General features: G+C 32.5%; 1 protein-coding gene across 4 annotated transcripts in view; it reads left to right on the forward strand.

Moving 5' to 3' along the window:
* The window catches only part of LOC129938712 (probable ubiquitin carboxyl-terminal hydrolase FAF), a 76772-nt gene that overhangs the window by 10569 nt on the left and 42605 nt on the right, over positions 1-23598 (forward strand). For all 4 annotated transcript variants that reach the window (XM_056046412.1, XM_056046411.1, XM_056046414.1 and 1 more), the window contains exons 4-5: positions 8014-8978; positions 9035-9292. In XM_056046412.1, coding sequence (XP_055902387.1) covers positions 8014-8978; positions 9035-9292 — 1223 coding nt within the window. The remainder of the gene's footprint in view (positions 1-8013; positions 8979-9034; positions 9293-23598) is intronic.

Below are 23598 nucleotides of genomic sequence, written 5' to 3' on the forward strand. Positions count from 1 at the left end.
CGAATTTCAGATAGCATAGATGTTAATTGCGCCTGACTTTTCAAAGGCATGCCATTAATGACACACCATCAACTTAAGCTGCAGTACTAGCCTTATTTTCCCGGGCTAATTTAAGTTGGTAATAGAAATAAAGGTAAGTACCATAATTTCAGGGTTTTAACTTCAGTTCGCAGTTATTTTCTGGCATATCCCTTGGGTACATATTCTTGAATTTAAGATTGAAAAGTGCACCTACAACTGAATCTATTAATATTTTTTATTAAAGGCATTTGAAAACTGTCTGGACAAGGTATGCTTTTATTTTTCCAGAGTAAACCAGTCTGTTCGTAAGAATTGCAATCAACAACTACACTATCCAAAAAATGTAATTTTGTGATTTGCTATATGCTTTGAAAGTGTATCATTGTTTAATTGGCCTTTTAATGTTCATCCTAAACGGATTTTTACTGCTACTGGCTCATAGCCCTCACCTTCTTTAGATTTAAGACTAACCTAAAGTCGTCAGTTATTAAATCTAATAAGTAGTTTTGGTTCCGGATTGGTGTTTAATTTGCATGAAGACTTCTCAAGTGACTGCTTTTCACAGTGTACATCTTTTAGTGGAAATTTGACGGAGTTGCTCGTTTCAGATACTTCAACTTTGAAAATCATGGACTCTTCTTACCGATGGGTATTGGACAATATACTGGAAAGTAGGGCTTGAGACATCTTTTACTTAGTATTACTTAATAATAATGATAATGATAATGATAATGATAATGATAATGATAATGATAATGATAATGATAATGATAATGATAATGATAATGATAATGATAATGATAATGATAATGATAATGATAATGATAATGATAATGATAATGATAATGATAATGATAATGATAATGATAATGATAATGATAATGATAATGATAATGATAATGATAATGATAATGATAATGATAATGATAATGATAATGATAATGATAATGATAATGATAATGATAATGATAATGATAATGATAATGATAATGATAATGATAATGATAATGATAATGATAATGATAATGATAATGATAATGATAATGATAATGATAATGATAATGATAATGATAATGATAATGATAATGATAATGATAATGATAATGATAATGATAATGATAATGATAATGATAATGATAATGATAATGATAATGATAATGATAATGATAATGATAATGATAATGATAATGATAATGATAATGATAATGATAATGATAATGATAATGATAATGATAATGATAATGATAATGATAATGATAATGATAATGATAATGATAATGATAATGATAATGATAATGATAATGATAATGATAATGATAATGATAATGATAATGATAATGATAATGATAATGATAATGATAATGATAATGATAATGATAATGATAATGATAATGATAATGATAATGATAATGATAATGATAATGATAATGATAATGATAATGATAATGATAATGATAATGATAATGATAATGATAATGATAATGATAATGATAATGATAATGATAATGATAATGATAATGATAATGATAATGATAATGATAATGATAATGATAATGATAATGATAATGATAATGATAATGATAATGATAATGATAATGATAATGATAATGATAATGATAATGATAATGATAATGATAATGATAATGATAATGATAATGATAATGATAATGATAATGATAATGATAATGATAATGATAATGATAATGATAATGATAATGATAATGATAATGATAATGATAATGATAATGATAATGATAATGATAATGATAATGATAATGATAATGATAATGATAATGATAATGATAATGATAATGATAATGATAATAATAATGATAATGATAATGATAATGATAATGATAATGATAATGATAATGATAATGATAATGATAATGATAATGATAATGATAATGATAATGATAATGATAATGATAATGATAATGATGATAATGATAATGATAATGATAATGATAATGATAATAACAATAATGATAATGATTAAAATTCTTATATTGGCTGTAAAGAGATAATAGATTGGTATGATCACTATCTTCATATTTATTCTTTCTTTCAAAATGGGCTTTATGTATTTTTATCTTATTAGTATAATATTTATCATCTTTCTATTCTATCTTAATTTTCTTAAGTTTCATAGATATCTTCTTTGCTGTTCTAACTACATCAGCTTTTATGTATAAATCTTTATTCAAATCTGGTTTAACAAAATCAGTTGTATTTTGATTATCCTCTTTTAATTTTCCGAATCCTTTTTCCTATTTCTTCTAGATTTCTACCTTTATTTTGTTTTGAATTACTTTCTCTTTTATTTATTTATCTCTTTATTATATTCTTTTTCTTGTACATCATATATATTCATATGTTCATTAAGTGTACCATGCAGCATTTATACATCTAAGTTTCCTGTCTTATTATTTGGAGTTTTATTTTAATTCCTTCTTCGTTGCAATATTCTATGCTAGGCTCCTTCTGAATGCTAGGCTACTAAATTCATATTGGCATACGATTTCTTCTGGTTTGTCTAGAAAAAAGTTACAAAGCTTAAACTGCTCAATAATGTAGTGAATTTTCTTAAATATGAACTCATGTATTTATCTAAGCCATCTTATTTCAGGAGATAGACTTAAACCAGACCCAGAGAATATTAAAGCTGTTAAAACGTACCCTTAAACAAAAAATGCTAGGGGTATAAAATCTTTTCTAGGTTTTGTTGATTATTGTAGCAAATTTTTAGAAAACCCCTTACAAAGCTACTAAAGAAATGCTGAGTTTTCAATTGGGATGCCTTCTGCCATGAAGCTTTTAGAGATCTGAAATATAAATTAAGAAATCCAATAATCTTAGCTTACCCCAATTTCAAAGAAGAATTTATTATGACCACAGAAGCAAGCGATGTCGGAATAGGAGTTCAACAAACCCATTTACTTCGCAAATGGAACGTTGCGTGACTTCGAAGTCAGGTATAACACGATCGAAAAAGAACTACTTTCAATTGTCTATGGCATACAACAATTTCTACCTTTCTACCCTTTTCGGCGTACCCTTCGCTATTGGTGCTGACTACAATTCATTGCAATTGTTATGTGATCATCGATCGCACCTCATAGGTTTAATATTACACACTACACTTGACGTTAATGCACGTGCATAAGCGCAGCATTGTTCTATAATAAGAACTAAATAGTAATTATGTGTGGTTAATGTTTAATTTCATGGTTTATTTGGTTGGGTGATCGTTTGATGGAATCGAATTGAGATGCGACGTTAAGGGTAGTTGTGGCTTCAAATCATCAATACGAAGCACGCGTTAGAGGAGATAGAGAGATGTCCGAAAAGGAATGAGGTTCGTAAATTTTACCAAAACCTAAAAGAAAACCTTCTAAGAGTACCAGACACGAACCGAAGCGAGGCAACGAACATCGTAGTAGAACTGCAGTTCATGCTGAGAATAGAAAAAGACCTAGGCACGGATAAAAACTATTCAACCAACTCGACCTCTACGACGAAGTAAAGATACAACTAGGTGTTGGAGCCGATGACATCGGTGCCGAATTATACAAAGCAGAAGACGATGACTTGTCAAGGAGTATTCACCAACTCATCTGCAGAATATAGTTCATTAAAGTCCATCATTCATCAATTATTCACATTATAGCAAATCTTTAAAAAAAACGCACGAACTTCAAATCGATACCCACCATTTTTCATCGATTTCAATGCCGCGTATGACAGTATCTACAGAAAAGAACTTTGCAAAGCAACACCCCTGTCAAACTTGCCCGTTTGTGCAGAATGACAATTGTAAGTACACGCTGCTCCATAAAAGTCGGAAAAAATCTCAACAATGCTTTTGATATCAAAAAATGTTTCAGACACGGCGATGCACTGTATGCTATAACTTCAAAATCGTTCTGTAATGAATTGTGCAAAACTCAATTGTACTGCTTCTTAAAATCAATTGACGAATTCTCCAAGAGTGATTCTTGACATGAAAAGTTATGTTTCAAATTTGTTGGAACTTGTCGAGGGAAAACGAGAATGTCTTATGGTGCTTCCAGAGAAAAATTCTCTGGGTGATTTTTGGTCCGTTTATGCACATTAACGGATTCTGTTCATTGTATTCATTATGCGTTGGCAGAATGCCGTCTTTATTCGTTAAAAATGTAAACAAGTTATCTTCTCGCTCAAAAGGACTTAATTTCTCTATGTGCTTCAAAGAATCAAAAAAATAAATGAAATATAAAAGTGACTATTTTGATTACTAAAAATGTTAGTATTATCGTACTACCTAACAATTTTTTAAACAGAATTTTCTTCAATTCTATAAGTTTTTTTTTACAAATTTGTCTCAGTATTATTATGTTCGTATTTTTTATAATAATAATTTCACCTTCTGACATAACCCCATACAAAAAATCTGGTGCAGTGCGGTCAGGTGATATTGGTTGTAATTTGGACTTTGTGCTGAAATAATTTTGAGCCAGCTTAAAGTATCCGCTGTAATGACCGTCTGCTAACTTCAATTTCCCGGACAAGTTTTGAGTCGAAACGCTTGGATTTGCCTATATAGTATCCCGATTCGGCAAACATGTTCACCAGCCTCATAATTGCCCATCTAGCACCGAACTGCCGCCTAAATTTTCTTTGGACGGAAATGGCGGACTGCATTGTATGGTACCGTTGCACTATCCAAATTCTTTTTTTCAGTATCTTAAGCATTAATTTTGAAGAATGTAAATAGTAATCTGCAAAATTAAAACAAAATATGCCAATTACTCACGCACAAAAAAAGTGATAACGTTTTTTTTTATAGCACGATTCTCGCGTCAGATAATATTTCTGTTTTACTTGTTAAAAGGATGTTTTCTGTGTTGATTTTCGACACGATTCGTAAATGAAGTGTTTAATTATTTATATCACTTTTTGAATCTGAAGTTGTTTATTATTTTTGCTCCTTTGTCAAAACATAAGTAAAATCTTTAAATTGTTTGAAAAATTCGTATGTACATACATATATGTATGTTGATTCATATTCTGAACGATTTCATTATTTTTTTCAAAAGCTTTTAATTTATTCTGATTTTCTTCACAATCTTCACCATTCATTGTTCCAAACAGAAATTTGAATACGTTACCGCCTGTGTTAAATATTCTATTTAATATTAATTTAATTTCTATCTTTGTAATGTTTATCTATCTTTGTAGTGTTTATATTTTTTAAGGAATTTGTCTTGATTGTTTTCTTAGTTCTATTATTACATATTCTTAATATTCTGCTGAAGTGATAGCATTGTACAATAGAATTTTAATCGTCGATTAAATTTATTCTTTGGCCGTTGATTAACAAAAATTCCTTATTTGCTCTATTAATTTTTATTTCTTGGCATTTAATTATCTGAATTAAATTTGAAATTTTTACTGTCATTGTTAGTGTTTTCTCATATTCCTGAATTGATCTTTGCATTTTTTTTCTTAGGTAAGGTTTCGCCGTTATTTTCTTGTCTTTTTTTAGATTAATTTTCACCTTTCTATGCTTCGTTTTAAGTTTATTTAATTGTTCGAAGTTGTTAATTTTTGTATAATATAGAATTATCTCCTTGCCCTCGCGATTTTTGTTTAAACTTTATTTTTCTTATTCTCGTTTCTATTAGATGTAACTTTATTGTCTAGTTAAGAATTGTATTTCAAATGGTTTTTACTAATTATTTCTTCTATCTCAAGTGATTCAATATTCATCAATATTGTTGTACTTTTTCCAATATTCCTGGATTTTCTTAAAAATTTCTCTATTTTCACAATATATTGTGTTTGATATTTTTGTGTATACTTCTGAATATTTTTTTCTGAATGGAAATTTTATGCTTTCAGAATTATTTGTTACTAGTTTTATTATTATATGCGTTGAGAGAAAGTAATGTTTATTAGTTTAGAGCTGTCTGAATCGGAACTATATTGGGTACTCTCTATTTCTTCTTCTATCATGTTACCTCTTATTCGTGACAATGAATCATCTTTTGTTTTCCAGCTGATTGGTAAATATGTCGAATTTTCTATTGTCGGAACTGTTTGTTTTCCCAAACTATGACAGGTAATTCTTTCTCGACCGTGCTATTATTTAACGTTGTAAATGCAAATGACAAAGACATCTGGTTTTGGCTCAATAGCATCTTTGGTTAATACAAATTCTTTACTGAAATCAGAATGTTTCTTCATTAAAGTGTCCTGAACTGACATTTTCAATTTGTCCAATACTTTGTTACAACTTTCTTCTTCAATAATTATTTGCTATTCTTCATAGATTTTATTATCTTCGCATAATCTTGTGTGAACTTTCTATAGAACCCTGTGAGCCTTAGGGAACTCTAAATTGACTTAATCGTTGTGGGAATGAAAAATGTTATTAATTTTTGTTTTTCGGAATGTGGCTTATTTCCTTCAGTTGTAATTACATATCCTAAGAATTCCGATTCTTTTGTTCGGTTTGATCCAAATTTCTATGTGATATTATATGAGATGTCCTATGCGTGTATTCGTGTTTTCATATGAAAGTTCAATGGGATATTTCATAAATTTTGTTTCTTATGACTGACATGACGCTCTAAATAAATTAAGACCCAATTGCCTGGCCCAGTTTATTGTAAGAATTATTTTGTATTTGATAATCATGTACATATACTCAAAGACAAATGTATTTTTACTTTTTCGTGTGAAAGCACTGGAAGCGAAATTTATCAGTTCAACGACAAGTAATAAACATTAATTTTACACAAGTATTTTTAAATAATGTCTACAGTCAATCAATCAAGATAAAAATTCAATACCATTTAAATTGCAAACAACCGTTACTTTTGTTAACGTGTAAATAATATCACAAGATTTTTGTATATCTCTAAAGATAATCACGTTTTATTTATGTATATCTAATCGTTAAATAGAATAAAATTGTGTGCCAAAGAAAAGCTTCCATTTGCTACCTATTTCAATTCAGCTCACTAAAGAGAAAAAATTCCGGTTTTTGAAACATTCTTTATTGCTGCTCTGCTAGCGTGAATTACTTATACAATCATATAGCATATAGTTTTCCTAATAAAATGGGCCATCTACGTTAGGTTGGGTTGAAGTGGCTGTCCATGATGGAATCGGACACACTTAGGCCAGTTTAATAGCCCATTGTGATACCACATGTATGAATTTTGAGGCTTCCTCCTGAGCTCAATGGAACCAGTTTCAGTCCCTTACAATACGTGAGATGTTGATTATGGGCTATCTAACACTGAACGATTTTTTTAAATCGCCCAAACAAACTCTTTAGATTTATAACATTAGCATAGATGCTAACTCCAAGTTACCCTCAATTGTGCAAACTTTTTTAGAAAAAAGTCTATATTGGGTGTAAAATAATAATAATTTTACTAATAAAATAATTTTACCAATAAAATAATTTGACCGATAAAATAATTTTCAACTACCTTTTTTGTTGCATGTAGCAGGCCAATTTAAAGAAGTCATTCTACATAATTGGATTCACTTTTTTTAACTTGAGGTTATAAAATAATCTGACCGAAAAAATAATTTTACAACTACCTTTTTTGTTGTATATAGCTAAAGTCGTTATAAGTTGGATTCACTTATTTTAACTTGAGATAGTTGCGATTTAACTTTTAAATATCAAAAAGTGTTTTAGATTTGTGACAACATTTAATATACTAATTAAAAAGTAAAAAAAATGCACTTGAACAAACTTTATACTTCACTTCACACACTTTGTCTTTTTAGAAGAATCAATTCATTTTAAATACCGATTGAAATAAATGATTTTGTTATAAATTTACAAGGGTCAAATTTTTTCAGCTTTCAGCAGATCTAAATTATGAATATCCTGAATATTTTGAAAATATGATATTGTTTTTACTTTGATACACATATTTGCAATCTTTTTTAAACATTTAAATAATAATTAATTAATTTCTTTAACAGATTGCGATCACAATTGCGAACCATGCATAGATTTTTACAAAAATGCATTGACAACATCGTTTATTAAAATTCTTACTGATGAAGCAGTAAATTCCTGGAAGTATAATATACACCACTGCATACTTATGACTTCAGGAAAGCTTTTGCATTTAATTGCAATTCATATGCATCGTGATAATCCATATTTATTGGAACTTCTTTCGGTAGTTTTGGATCCCAAAAACAAATTTAATACATTCAATGCAGCCCGTCAGTCGGAATGTTTTGGCCCCGAAGCTGTTTGGGGAATTTTAGAAGATGACAAACAATTTGCAACACCACCTCCCGAACCCAAACAACCTCGTGGCTGGCTTGTTGACTTAATAAATCGTTTCGGGCAGTTGGGAGGTTTTGATAATATATTGGAACGCTTTAACGTTGGTGTGGCTAGTCTAAAAAATAAGCAGCCTTCAACAGATGACTCTAAATCTGTTTCACTTTCTAAAGCTATTTGCTCCACGGCAACAAGTGTGGAAGAAAATTTAAAATTATCCTTTTCGTTCATATATCATTTAATTCGACCTTTTGGACAGTGCTACGAATTGCTTACTGCATCAACCATACAAAAATATTTCATGCCTATATGGGTGATTGTACATGATCTCTTAGATAGTCTTACTGATAGTGAACTTAAAATTGAAGCAAAATCAGAAGGCAAAAGTGATATCATTCATAAAATTGTTAAATCAGCTCGTTGCCTGGCTAGCCGATTGCCAGATCACGGAGATTTAGTTCGTGACATTGAATTATTTAGATTAAAAATGATATTACGTTTGCTTCAAGTGTCAAGCTTTAACGGAAAAATGAATGCACTTAATGAGATTAATAAGGTTATTACGGCAGTTTCGTATTGTTCTCAAAGGACTCAGACGTCTCAAAGCGTATCTGATGACGAAATGAATTGGTTGACAGCTGAGCGAATGGCGGTTAGTTAACAATAAAATAAAATTATCTTTTAATGTATCTTTCTTATTTCTTACAGGTTTGGATTAAAAAATCCAATGTATTAGAAATCGTTTTAAGAGACTCCTTGCATCAACCGCAATACGTTGAAAAATTAGAAAAAATTATAAGATTTCTTATAAAAGAGAACACTTTAAGCCTGGTGGACTTGGATGCTGTTTGGAAAGCACAAGTTGGAAAGCATGAAGCTATAGTAAAAAATGTCCATGACCTATTGGCCAAATTAGCTTGGGATTTTCTTCCAGAACAATTAGATCATCTTTTTAATTGCTTTGAAGTAAGTTAATTATATTCTTATGTCCTTTTCCTTTGGTACTCCGGAAGCCTTTTGGAATCTTTTTTATGAGTTAACTTTTGAAAAAATTACAGTCCTTTTTCTGAAAACGAGAGAAAATTGCATCTGAATTTAAAATAAGAAAGACACATACTGCACAGGTTTATACGACATATGGGACTTGGAGCAAATATTATGTCCCCACTATACTCTAGTTCTTAGTTAGATTTACTTAAAATTCCATGTTTTTGATAGTTGCCTGGAAAGTAAATCACGAAAAATCTTCTTTAATCTTGAGTCAAATGAAATTATTTCAAAACATTTACTTATCTCATTTTTTATTCAACTTAAAGATGAATATCTTACAATTATCTGTAATTTTGTTTCTGCATAATATCGTTTCAAATAAGACGAAGGTAGATTTTTGTTGTTCATTGAGAAAAGTAAAATGACCTAAATAAGTTTACTTTAGTTCTGAAAATTCTGCACTCATTTTTAAGCTAGTGCGGGCTGGTGAAAGCTGTCAAAATCATTTGATTACATTTTTGTTAACCAATAAAATTAGGTTGTAGTACCCGTGGTACTATGATAGGTGTGTATGACTCAGTTGTTCTTTGACTTCCGAAGTGTGAAGAAGCGCTATTTAACTAATTTCAAGTTAAGGAAGTGTGTTCGTAGTGTTTGATAAGAAGTAAAGTTAGCAGTGTGCCACGGTTCCAAAAAAGTGATCGGTAGACCAGTTAAGGTAGCGTCGTCCGGAGACTATTCGAAGGGCCGTGGGTTCGAGCCCCAGGCGGAGTCAACGAGAAATATTCTTGCTTTTTTCACAATAGAGAAATTGCCGACTTTATTGATTGGGAAGAGTAGCAAATGGTGAAGGAGAAGAAAGCAGGGGTAAAAGATCAATGCTTAAGTGGGGCCGGTAGCGGTATCTCAAACCACCGCAACAACGTCAGGTCAGGTATCTGACCATTCAACAACAACAATAAGAGGAGGTTGAGTACTAACCAAAGTCCAAACAGGGTCCAGAAATCAAACTCTGCTTAAAGATGCCCTATGTGGAAGAAAAAGAAAACCAAGCTCCAACCACGAATATATCTCTGATGGTCGAGAAGGACACTATAGGTCGCCAAACAATAAGGAGGTGAAAGTGAACAAAACCTTCTAAGACGAAACAAAACTGGTGCAGGCCCTATAAGCCGATTTCCGAGGAGAACTTAAAAAAGCTCAAGGAGGACATAGAGAGTTCAGTTGGTAGACATAAAACATTTATGTAAATCGGTCGCGGCTGAGTTCTTCACTTTCACCCCTCGAAGGGAAAAAATGCATACGGACTTACTGAAGGGCAAAAGGTTCTGCACGGAACGAGAGGAGCTCTTAGCGTAGCTCCTCCAACATGCCAGTAACGATCTCGAATTTATAGGGGTCAAGCCCTTAACTACGGTGAAGTCTAGACGAGGGATTAAAGGCTACCAACGTTCCTCGTAACATTATCAATCAATCTACCTAACGTCCAATGTGTTAATAGCTGAGGTTGGAAGAAAACTATTTCATCTTGGTCGGTGATTTGAAAGTATAACATGAAGGTTGGGGACATCAATATAGCAATCCCAGAGGTAACTGGGATTGATTAATCTTTACAGCGTTGAATATGGCGTCGACCTGCTGGCTACTGAAAAGCCGTCGTATCCAAAAAGCGGCTCCTTTTTGGATCTTCTGCTGTACGACACCAGGCTGACAATTGCACACAAAGTGGGGAATCATCCTAGAAAGAAAAACTTACACACAGTCGAGTAAGATAGTGATCACTGTGGACTGCCTGCTGTTATTCAGATTCCGGACGAATGGGTGTAGTTGGAGGGATACGTTGCAAACACATTCTTTCACTTAAAGTGAGATGCGCCTTAGCTAGAGAACTTCATTCGAGTGACATAGCCCCACCAAACAACAGAAACTTGAAGAATACAAAAATTCACCAACATTTACAACAGATGGATAAAATTATAAAATGTTCAATATATCCAGAAGAAGAAGCAGAAGTCAAAATGTCGAGGCAGTGGGAGCTGCTTTCCAGCAAGGGTACAAGCTGAATGTTAGCATTCGCCGCAATTACGAACTGGAAAACAGAGCCTTACTTCATTACATTTACATTTGAAATTAAGTGACCCAATGGGGAGCTGAGAACAGCGGTTTCATGCCAATGAATAACGGTTTCTTGTCAAATGGCATAATGGCCGAGCAAACGGGACCAAGTCCCTTATTAATAACTAAGATTGAGCTGCAGATCATCGTCAACTCTAACCAAGTCAATTGTATACACCAACGATCTGATTGCGTACAGAACGGCCTGAAAGGTTGAGGTTGTTAGAATTCTCTTGCAGCATGATTTCGACAAGACTCAGAGGTATTGCGACAACTGGAAACTGAAATTGTTCACGGGCAGCGAATACGGGCAACAGTGTAGTTAAGTACCTCGGTATCTGGTTGGATCAGTATTTATATTTCGACATATAAATGCTGCTCTGTTCAGGGCTAGAGGAGCTATAGGTCTGAAGAAACACCTGTTTTACTACAGTCCACGCGACCCCAGAGTAACGGTAATTTGCTACATGGCCCTCATACGGCCGATGATCGCTTATTGTTATCTTGTTTGGTTCAACGTTGCCCCTTCCCAAATGGAGAAGCTTTTAAGTGTTCAAGCCAGCCGGTACCAATTTAATTTTCGGGGCGTTTTATCCGATTGACTACCGTGGTTAGGTGACTTCTTACAAACGAGACCCCATGGTAGAAGGCGAAGCAGAGCTCCTTCGGCTCGGTAGTGCCATGCATTAGTATTAAGTATTATAATTTAAAAGAGAGTGTCCGTATGTGCTATTAGTTAGTTGTAAGTTGTGGTTAATTATGAATTTTTGTCTAGCTTTACGATATTTTTAAAATGAATCAATAAAAAATGAATTTTAAAAAAAGGCCGTAGGAGTGTCATGTGAGACGTCTTGGCTTCAATTCCTGTCACTGCCCCAAAAGTTTTTACACGGGTACTACCTCTTCCCAGGACTAATCCTCGCAAGAATAATTCTTGTCATTGAAAGTGTTTTCTCAAATTTGCCGTTCGGATTCGGCATAAAAACTGTAGTTCGACTCCATTTATGACAGAGATATAGTTGAGAGTTGTTAGTCGCTAACCTAATTTTTTTTAAATAGATGTGTTGCTTTTGTTGATCTAGCTTTAAATAGTTTGTATGTAGAATTGGTTTGGACTAGGAATGGGAACATATTTATGAGGAAGAGTGAGGGTGACAATTTAGTAAGAATTAATTGCCGTTTAGATTTTGATGAATTATAAATATTATTAATCCTATTCTTTCTTTCCTCCCACACATTTCTGAATTTCCAGTTTTTAGTAGTTTTCCCGATTATTGTTTTTGTATTCAGCAAAGAACCCTAGTTTAAGAAAGAACTTTTCTAATATTTTAGCTCACATTGAGTCACTTAAACAATTGCCAGTTATAATTGTCTTAACAAAGATTTGGGTTTTTGAAAGTGAAATAAGACTTTATAATATACCTGGTTACGCGCTTTATAGTTAGTTTTAGCAATCTGCAACCTGACGTTGCAAATTATATTGATGAAAGTTTTAGTCACTAATGTTTAAAATAGAAATTTGTAGTGCTGATGTAGTGAATTTTTCATTTGTCTATCAAAATGAAAACTATACAATATCGTGTATTTATAGATTACACGCGTTTAGTAAAAGTGCCTTCTTGGAAGAACTGATTCAAACTCTTAATTTTGATTCGTAATATTAATATTGATATTTTGAACACATCTAATAAATAAGTTGAAAATTACTTATTTCTTTTGGCTTTAAATGTTCAAAGGTAATATTAAAGATGCAACATGTGTTACACCAACTTCTAGTACTTGCATTGACACACATTTTCACGCGTTTTAGTAGAAATAATAAGTTTAATTTTAGTGGAAGTGTTCTAAATTGTAAAATCGCTGAACATAAAATGATCGTTTCAAAAATCATTGTGATCAAGTTTACTCTGAAAAGCATCTATCCTTCCTTCAATATTTTTAACTTAATCTTTCAAAAGCATATCAATACTTGTTCTTCTTTTTCCATTAACAATAATAAAAAGAAGTTTTTAAAGCATTGCCTTCTTAAGCAGATACAAAATAAACAAAATTCGTTATGTAAAGCTGTTAAAACTAACATTGAAGCAACTTGTGAAAATTACTACTCTAATATAGTTTAAAGCTCGAAAGACAATGTAAAATGAATGGAAAATTACGCAATAGGAACTATTGTTGCGGACGATATTTCACTCTGCGATTCAAATTGTATTGTGAACAGATTCAATGAACATTTTACGAAAATCTCGGAAAAATTGAATCCGTTGATTGCCACTATTCTGATCGACGCAGTTTAATTTCTGAATATTTACAACCTAACGGTTTTGCTTTCGATGCTATTTCTTCTTTTGAAACTTATACAATTATTTTATCATTGGAAAACAAAAACTCTTGTACTTCGGATGAAATATCTTAAATAAATTACTTTATATGTCACAGTTGTGTTAAGTTATATATTTAACTTTAGTGTTGAACAAGGTTGTTTTCCTCAACAATTTAAATGTGCAGAGGAGATCTCTCTTTATAAAAAAGAAGATAGAACAAATATGTCAAACTACATAATTATTTCTCTTCTAAGCACCTTCTTAAAAATAAAAAAATACTCGGGATTTAATTTCTCGTATTACTTCTGTAATAAACCAGGAGCATTTTTTATTACACACTCTCACAGTGCTAAGAGAAACAGAGAAAGTCTAACAATTTTTCCGACCTACTGTTTTGTTTCAAAAGTCAGTATTAAAACCTCCAAATAAAATAATATGCTCTTAAATAGAACAAATGGCTTGGGAGACTATCTTTTTTGGATTATAGGCGCAGGACACAATACATTTCGATGCTCCTTCTGAAAGTTCCAAAATAAGATAGTCAATCCTTCCTAATTCTAATTTCTTAATACCTTTACCAGCAATACCATATCTTATCGTTTTAGTGATACGATCATTACGAAATATCTTGTAACCATTTATATTTTAACAATCATTCAGAATATCTACCTGAAACAATGACTTAGCTAAACAAATAATATAAACAGTAGAATAATTCATTACATATCGAAGAAAATCTAATTTAGATTTATTAAGACTGCGCGCATTTATGAAACATATTTTAAATCCTTCACTTTGATAGAATTCGTATTGCGGCATGAATTGAAAAATTTATTGAACCACTGGAAGAATTATCTGGCCAAATCATGATCTTCATTAAATTATATGCAATGGAACAACACTTTACAATACAAATCTGCCGGAGAAAAAAGATTATTGTTTAAAAAGTAAGTATATGTAAAGATATTTGTTTTTTTATTTACACAACGTAAAGAGAATTTAAATTTAAATGAAAAATGTATTAATTAATTAATTTATCCCTGTATTACCCGTGACGTGATGATTCATTCGTAGGTCTTTCATGGCAGAGGTCTTGGGATCAATCCCTGCATGTACCATGCAAAGTTTTTTTTCACGGTACTGCCTCTTGCGAGAAATTGACAAATCCTTCAGAAGTAATTCTTGTCATAAAAAGTGCTTTCTCAAATTAGCCGTTCGGATTCGGCTTAAAACTGTAGGTCGCCCATTCCTGAAAAAATACTGGAGTGATTGAGAGTTGTAAGTCACTAGGCCCTAGTTCTCTACGAACTTTTGTGCCGCTTAATTTATTTTGTTATATTAATTAATTTGAAAAGGAAGGATAAAGAAAGAATATGAAAGGAAAGAATGAATACAAATAAAAGTAATCTAATTGTTATGTAGGATGCGATTAAATGATTTTTGGATTTCGGTCTAGTGGTGTATAGACCTTTCATACATTTTCGGTGCATGATGCAGGTTGGAGCTATCATCATCCATTTATGTTAAATGTTGATAAAATTTTACATCGTAACCATACTTAGTATTCGTCCTTTAAAATACGTGTACTGTCTCAATTTTCCATGTTTTAAATTTACCATCATTTTGGCCTAAAGGAGTAATAGTACATGAATTTATGAATAAGTCGACCAAACCCTTTTCGCCAGTATCGGACAACGCTGAACCACCGTCAAAGCAGCTAAAAGGGTATTAATCTACTCCCAAAACGTAAATGGACTTTGAACAAAGACCAACATGGTTTTTCAAACGCCGTTGGTGGCGGAATTCTTATCGCTATCAACAATACTTTCAATGGTTACTTGATTGGTGACTTTCAATCAACAGACATCGAAATACTATACTTGAAAATTAAAATGGCAACAGAACATTTATTTTTTATTACTAAACAACTGTATTGAAAGTAATTATATCCTTTTGAAACCTTATGCCGAAGTACTGGTTGTTGGTGATTTTAATTAACCCAATCAAATTGATTTGATGAATTCAAATTGATGACGATAATTAACAGATGGTATGTCTTCATGTGGCTTAAGTCAACTCAACGGTGTGAAGAACTGTTTTGGAAAAACACTCGATCAGATATTTTTCTCCGAAACCATATGCTTTGAAGCCGCTTTGATTTCTTCTGCTGTCAAAATTTTGGAAGAAGATCGCCATCATCCTGCATTAGAAATATCACTTAATTTAAACATGGCTTCACCTCATGTGCTATCTAATAACAACAAACTAGAGTTCAACTTTAGTAGTTATAATTTTGAAAATCTTCTTAATTTATTATGTGCGACCGATTGGAATCACTTATTTTGTAACTTAAATACTGACCATATGTGTAACATATGACTGTTTCTACAAAACGATTCCATTTAAAAAGGCCGGAAATAATTTGAACATTCCACCATGGTTTGATTCTCACGTTAAAAACTTTAAAAACAAAACTCCTTCATAATACCAGTAGACAAAAAAGGTTCTAGAAACGAAATAATGAACTACCGACCTTTTGAGTCAATCAATATGTAGAGGCCTTTCTTTTCACTGTAGTTCAATTATCTGTGATAACCAGCATGGTTTTGTTAAAAAGCGTTCAGCTATTACTAATCTAGTTAACTTTACGTGCTTTTGTTAACATGTTTTTGAAAAACGTGAACAAGTCGATTCTTTACTGATTTCAGCAAGGCCTTTGACAAATTGTGTCATAAGACATTACTTTTAAAACTATCGCAGCAAGGTTTTAACGACTATTTCATAAACTGGATCTCCTCATATTAGCAAGATAGACGTTACAGTGTTAAATTTCGTAATCACTTGCACTTGAAATAAAATAAAATTATATTAGCAAGGAAAGCCAATGAATTCACGAACCCGGTTCAGATTAACTGAAAAGCTGATATTTTAGGAAGATTAAAATTAGTACAAAAACACTACTTGTTTCGATGAAATTTGAAAAGCAAGACAAAGAACCTTTGGTCTGCCTGCATTTGATCTGTCTTGATGTTTTGCACTTTGATGATCCGTTCAGTAACTTCGCGCATTACAACGTAGTGTTTGATATTTATGTGGATTGATCTCGCTCGATAAGCATTTAACAGCGATAGATCAATCACATTGTTATTGTCGTAGAATATAGTTGGAGTATGTATGTTTCAGCAAGATAGTCAGCTCTTTGCTGATAAAACTGACAACATATGCCAGCGTACATAAGACTGCAAACGTCTTCAATCCTGTTGTTCTTAAGATTTTGTAAAAAAAATACGATTTGTGTCCATCGGCGTCGATAAAAGGTTGTAGTCACTCATATAAAAACGATGTAGAGTTTCTTGAATATATTTTTTTGCTCAACATGTAACTTTTTGTGTTTTAGTAAAAAAGGACAAAGCGTGCTTTCAATGTCCATAAGTTTTCCACGTCGAAGTGCCAAGTATTGTAGTTTTCTCGTCAACAAATTTATCTATGGACAAGGTAGAAAACGATGATAATATAGTGTGTCTTGGTGGAAGAGTAAAGACAAAGGATCCAAAAATATCTGGCGCATCCTTTGCCATTAATTTAATAAATGAACTCGACACAGTCACTTACAATATAGGAACTATTATTTATATAATAACTACAGTGCCAAGTTGCACTCTTTTTAATTTTTTTTTTAATTATACGATCGCCAATATTTAAAACAGACAGGGATTTTGCACATCTATCAAAGTAGTGTTTTTGTTTTTGCTTTTCAATTCTGTTTTGAACAATCTACTCACTTAAATTGTTTCGGCACAGTATAGGATTTGAAATTGGTAGTTTTGTTTTTGCATTTCTACCAAGGAATAACTCGTATGGTAAATATTGCATACTTGCAACAGGAATCGAATTGTACTATAAAATTCGTTATCGGAATTGATCAACGTCTCCCGTTTCGATACACCATTTTACAATATTCTTAGAGATAGCTACACTCTTTTCTGCAAGCCCATTACTTTTAGCGTACCAAGGTCTTGAAAATTTCAAGATTATGCTGCATTCTTTTGCAAATGATTAAAATTCGTATGAATTGAATGAACTGTTGTCACATTTCAAAATTGAATTGATGATATTGAATATACCTAAAATTACTTCAATAATATGCTTTGATGTCTAAAGTTGTTCCTCAAAGATAAAATTGGAATATGAATCAATTAATGAAATAAAATCACGACTGGAATAAATCCATAGCGACTATATGAAATGGGTATTCTGGTGATATTTCTTGTACTAATGGTTCTCTCTGATTGTTTATCCTACACTTTTCACAAATATCACAAGATGAAACTATTCCTTTTTTTGCTCCGACATTTCTGGCTAAAAATACTTCATCCTTGATGATGAAAGAGTTTTTTCAATACCCAATTGTACCTCATGAACCATTTTACATATTTTTCCTTTTTATTAAGATGGACCAGTCCATGGTCCTTTAATAAGAGTCAATTTTCACAATGTATGTAGCTCATCTTAAAATTTGTGAAATTTTTGAGAGAAATTATAAAGCTGCTGACAGGTTGGCCAGCCATTCACAACATAAGCACGTATTCAACTATATTGTTTATCTGGTTCGAAAACAGATAAATAATATTGCAAGTTCTGCTATATTGATTTTGATAAATCATTGATTATGGAATCATCCCGTAATAGCGCTATTGAAAGGCATTCAGCTACTTACATTTGCTTTCAAGGTTTATAAATTAATTCCATTAAAGGATATTTTAATATAAACGCACCCCAGTCCATCCTTAGATGGCCGTTTGGACGATAATATGCTTGCTTTGGTCATAAACTGACAATAGGATTAGATGCAATAATTTTCAAAAGATTTTTGCTTTCAGTTTCATGATCCCATGTAAAACAAAACTTGACATTATTATGTGTCCAGAAACGTAATGCAGCAGTTTTCTGGGATAAGTTCGGAATGAATTTCCCTAAACACTTAAAGAGTCCTAACAGTCGCATAACATCATATTTGTTTTCTGGCTTTTTCATATTTAAAATTGCATCACAATACGTTTCGTGAGGTTTAATTTTTCCGTTTTATAAAATATGACCCATACATTTTACTTATGTCTTCCTATACTGGTTTTTTTCTGAATTAAACTTTATATCGTTCGCACGCCGCGATGAAAATTTTTAATATACTATCATGTTCTGACTCAATTTTCCAATCAATTCCAATATCATTAAAATACACAACAACTCCGTGAATGTCACTAAATATCTGTACCATTTTGCACTAAAAAATTTCAGGAGCACAATTTAAATCAAAAAGTAACCGATGGAATTTATATCTATCAAACGAAGTCATGAATGTTGTGAGATCCGAACTATTTTTGTCTAGTTCCATATGTCTAAACCCGCTAGCCAAATCAAGTACCGTAACAATTTGCTTTACATTTACATCTTTTTTTTGAATAACGAATTCAACAGCCGCACGAGAGTATTTCTATCTAGTCTTGTTATTAAATTAAATGTAACAACGACAAGAATAGCAAATTGTTCCATCTTAGAAATTGGATCAAATTAATTTTACAGAACCAAAAACTTTTATTTCATTTCCATTGTAATCGGTAACACAAAAATTATGTTCTCAGAGGGACACAATTAACATCTGCACCGGTATCGATTAATTTATTATTAATTTGATACTTAGTCTATCTTCCATTATTTAGATTATTCTTACTTAATCTATAAATACATGAATGTTTACTCAAATTAATTTTCAACCCATCAATATGCTTTACATTTAAAATCCCTGAGTCCGATTCAATCCAAGAACATGCTACAGAAATAGCTTTTACTGTTTTTTGGCCAACTTGTTATCCAGTTTTTTTTTGTTTTCCGTTTCCAGATTCTGTGTAACGATTGTAGTATTCCTCTTTTATTTTATAACAAAAAGTAAACAAATTATCCAGGCAGATTTTGTGTCTTGTTGTTTAAGGTCAACTTATGTCGTTTATGCAAAAGTTTTTGTTAATTATTCTTGTCTAATGTCAGACGTCATCTATAGACTTCCTTTTAATTATTCTTGTGCATATTTTATGTAGTAGTCATAAAAAGACCTATTGTAGGTTTCAATTATCAAGTTTTTTCTGATCATAATCAATACTCATTGTTGATATTTTGAACCTCTTTTTGTGTTTATCTTATTTTATAAATATTAAAATGTAAGGGGCAATTCTTGAATAAGCTCCAAATTTATTTCCTCTTATGATGTAATTATTAACCGGGTAAATGTGTTTTTAAGAAGTGGCTGGTGATCTGTGCTAATTTTAACCTTTTTTGATCCCTTAAGGAACATTTTAAGTGAAATGAAGTGAGTGCCCAAATATTTGCAAGCATCTCTTTCTTGTTAGTCACCTATTTTTCTTCGGGTTTGTAGAGGTTTTGTGATACAAATAAAATTGGCTTATTAGCTTGTGGTAGGACTGCTCCCAATGTGAAGTTGGGAGGAGGAGGCTTACGTCTGGCTCTAGGCTTTGTAACGATTTCACTGTTGACACTCGGCTGATCAGTTGGGATTCGGACAAAACAATAGGACAGGGGATAATAATGTATATAACAAGACTGCGAGAATGTTCACGGCTACCAGCATTGGCATAGTCCCCGCCGGGATCAGAAGATGCAAGTGACAAACCACTTTTATGTTTTGAAACTCGTCTTAATATACATTTTTCTTTTCTTTTATTTTTTTTTTCTTTTATTTTATTTTCTTTATTTTCAGGTCTGTTATTGAAAAACGAGTTCTACAAACAATGAACACCAAAAAGGGAACTGACACAAATGTCAACCTGTTCTTTTTTTACTTCTTTAACTTCGACATGGAGGATGGAGTTAGCAACGAGGCAATTGTGGTTGACGATGTCAGCGACAGTTGTTCCGTTGTTATATTCAACCTATCGAGTTTATAGTCCACTTTTAGGTTGGATTACGATACCCATCTGCTAGATTACGATAAGGAGACGAAATAATAGATATACAACGCAAACAACTACATGCCGCTCGTTTCTTTCTTGAAAGAGCGTGCTCTGAAAAGATTGGCTTACTGTTACTGCGGAAGAGACATTTCTGTTTAAAGAAAACAAGACAGAACTGGAACGTAGACGAACGAACTGCGTTAGTGCCCTTCTTGATATAGAGTGTTCAGGAAATGATTGACCACCTGTCGGGAATGAAGCAAACATCTCGAACAGACGCAGGGAACATTCAACTTGCCAAATGAGCCAATAACTGGTACTCTTAAACCAGTTTGTCCAGCTAGACAGAAAGAAAACTTTAGTTGAGAATAAGGACACAAAAAGAGGAAAAACCGAACACTGCAAGGATTGGTCCTTTTTCTTCTACTTTCACCTCCCGCAGTGAACTTCAATACCTATAAGGACCGGTTTATCCGGCTCCCCGAACTATAAGTTATGGTAAGGATCTGGTCCTCCACGTTAAGGGTTGTACCATCTGGTTAACTTCCTGACGACGTATAAATATACTAGTTGCGAAGCACCAACAAGCCTAGGATACTGAGGGATTGACTGATGACGAACCAAGCAAACGAAATAATGACAACGAAGTTCGGTTTTGTAAGTGGAATGTTAAGTCTCTTAACATGGCCACGTGCAGTGGAAACCCTAAAGGCAGATATTACTGCCATACAAGAAGGAAAGGGATGGACCGGGTAAAGGAGCGAGAACGAAGTCAGAGTCTGTTTGGGTGTGGATTTGTTGTTGGAACTAGACGCAGGCAAAAAGACCTGAATTTCAACAGTGTGAGCGAGCGCATCACGACAATCCCCATCAAGGCTAAATTCGAGCTCTTAGACAAGACATAGGAGCAGTGCCCTTGGATATGACATTAAAATTGTTTTAGGAGATCTAAACACCAAGCTAGGAAGAGGAGATACATCTTTAGTGGCACAATCGGGAGATTCAGCCTGGGGTACCAGCCACAAACCAAAGTCTGTAAAGACGATCACGAGAACACGTAGTAGAACTGCAACCCAAGCTCTCCAAATTATATAAAGGCGATGACGAATCCAATTCCACTGTAATTTAGAACCTCTCACCCCATGCGACGCAGATCAGCAATACCGCCTACCCGACCTCGACGAAGTAAACTGAAATCCAACAGGGATGCATTTGAAAATTTTAAGACAAGACGATAAAAACTCAACTCAACACTAGAACCACAATCCTCCAAGCGTTTTCGAGCATTGTGACGGAAGCGAATATAGCTATAAATTCAGACAACGACACAAGCGCTGAAAACAAACGAAGAATTACTCTTGGAAATCATTGCTTCTTTGGATTTAGAAAGCAAATAATTAGTAAAGTCCTATCTCGAGCATCTACAATCACCATCTAAAAGACACGCCTCATCCCGCTTCTTATTAATAGCGCTGAGGCCTATCAAAAAAAAAATGGAGAGCGTCTAAGGATGCTTCTAGAATAATTTTTCGGTTGTAGATGGAGAGCAAAGGTGAAGATATAACGATGAACTGTACGGGCTGTACAGCGATACTGACCTGGTTAAAAGAATTAAAGTCCAACAACTTAGATGGCTGGGCCATAAAGAACGAATGGACATCAACACTTCAGTCTTGAACGTCTTCAACAACATTTTATAAATGAATTTAAGTTGAACTGAATTACTTTCATATCTAAATTATTTAATTTTAAAAGTTAAAGTCAGCTAATTTTTGATATTAAACGCAAATTTGAAATGTGGTTATTATACTTAAATAAAACACGTATTTATTTAAGAAAAATTAATTTTGATGAGCTACTAAAATTTAGGATAAAAAATCGAAACAAAATTAATTGTCGCAGTCTATTCAATAAAGTAACCCTGCAAACATACAACCTTTTATTTTATTTAAAAAAAGAATTGCTTTGAGGCGAGGTTGTTTTGGTCGCCTTTACGCAGTGCTTTTTTTTTTAATCTATTCCCAAGTCCATTATTACATAGGGTAAGTTATATATTTTAGTAGATTGTTCGTTTGAGTTCATAACTCAACTCTTTACTATGACAAATTAAATTAACTTATTTATGCTAAGTAATTTTGATTGTTGTTTGAGTATGTCAACGGAAGTGAGGTGTTTATTTGCCTTACCATGAAAGTTTTTTAGTTTATTAATATTCTCTTGATTAATGGACTCATCACTTTTCTTGGTTCGGATCAATATACGTTACTCACATGTTTATCCTTGCTCGAATGAAGTGCGAAAGAGAAAGGAAGACATACAAAACGAAACTGAAATGAATCTGCCTCGGCATGCACGTATAAGCTATTCCTAGCATGTTTTTGACGTTTGTCTTTCCTTTTCTTCGTATTTTTTCGCATTGGATTTATTTCGTATTTGGTTTAAAGAGTAAATAGTTCAATATGACAAGTGAAAATGAATTAATTAATAAATTTTTAATTACGAATTGTATCGGATTTTATTCAACCCTTGCCATCCGAGTGCAAATAAAAGTGTTATCAGCGTTTTGAAACCATTGTATCAAAGATCAAACAAAAGTTCATACGCTTCGATCTCAATGTTTTAAAGAGTTTAGTGAAATTGATAGATCCAGAAAAGCGAAGCGAAACCGGACGACATGTGCATACCCAATCTCTGGTGCCGAGAACAACTGGTTTTCCTGAACAAATATTCCAAGACCAGAAAATCTGTTCCAAATATCGAACAGGTAAGTTCGTATTTTGAGTCCATTTTAATTCAAAAATATATACATACAAAAATTATGAATCTATATTTCGTTTTATTTAAAACGAAAATGAAGAGTCAGTTCCATCTATTTTGGATGATT

This window comes from Eupeodes corollae, chromosome 1 (assembly GCF_945859685.1).
Source record: "Eupeodes corollae chromosome 1, idEupCoro1.1, whole genome shotgun sequence".
In the NCBI taxonomy this organism is placed as follows: Eukaryota; Metazoa; Arthropoda; class Insecta; order Diptera; family Syrphidae; genus Eupeodes; species Eupeodes corollae.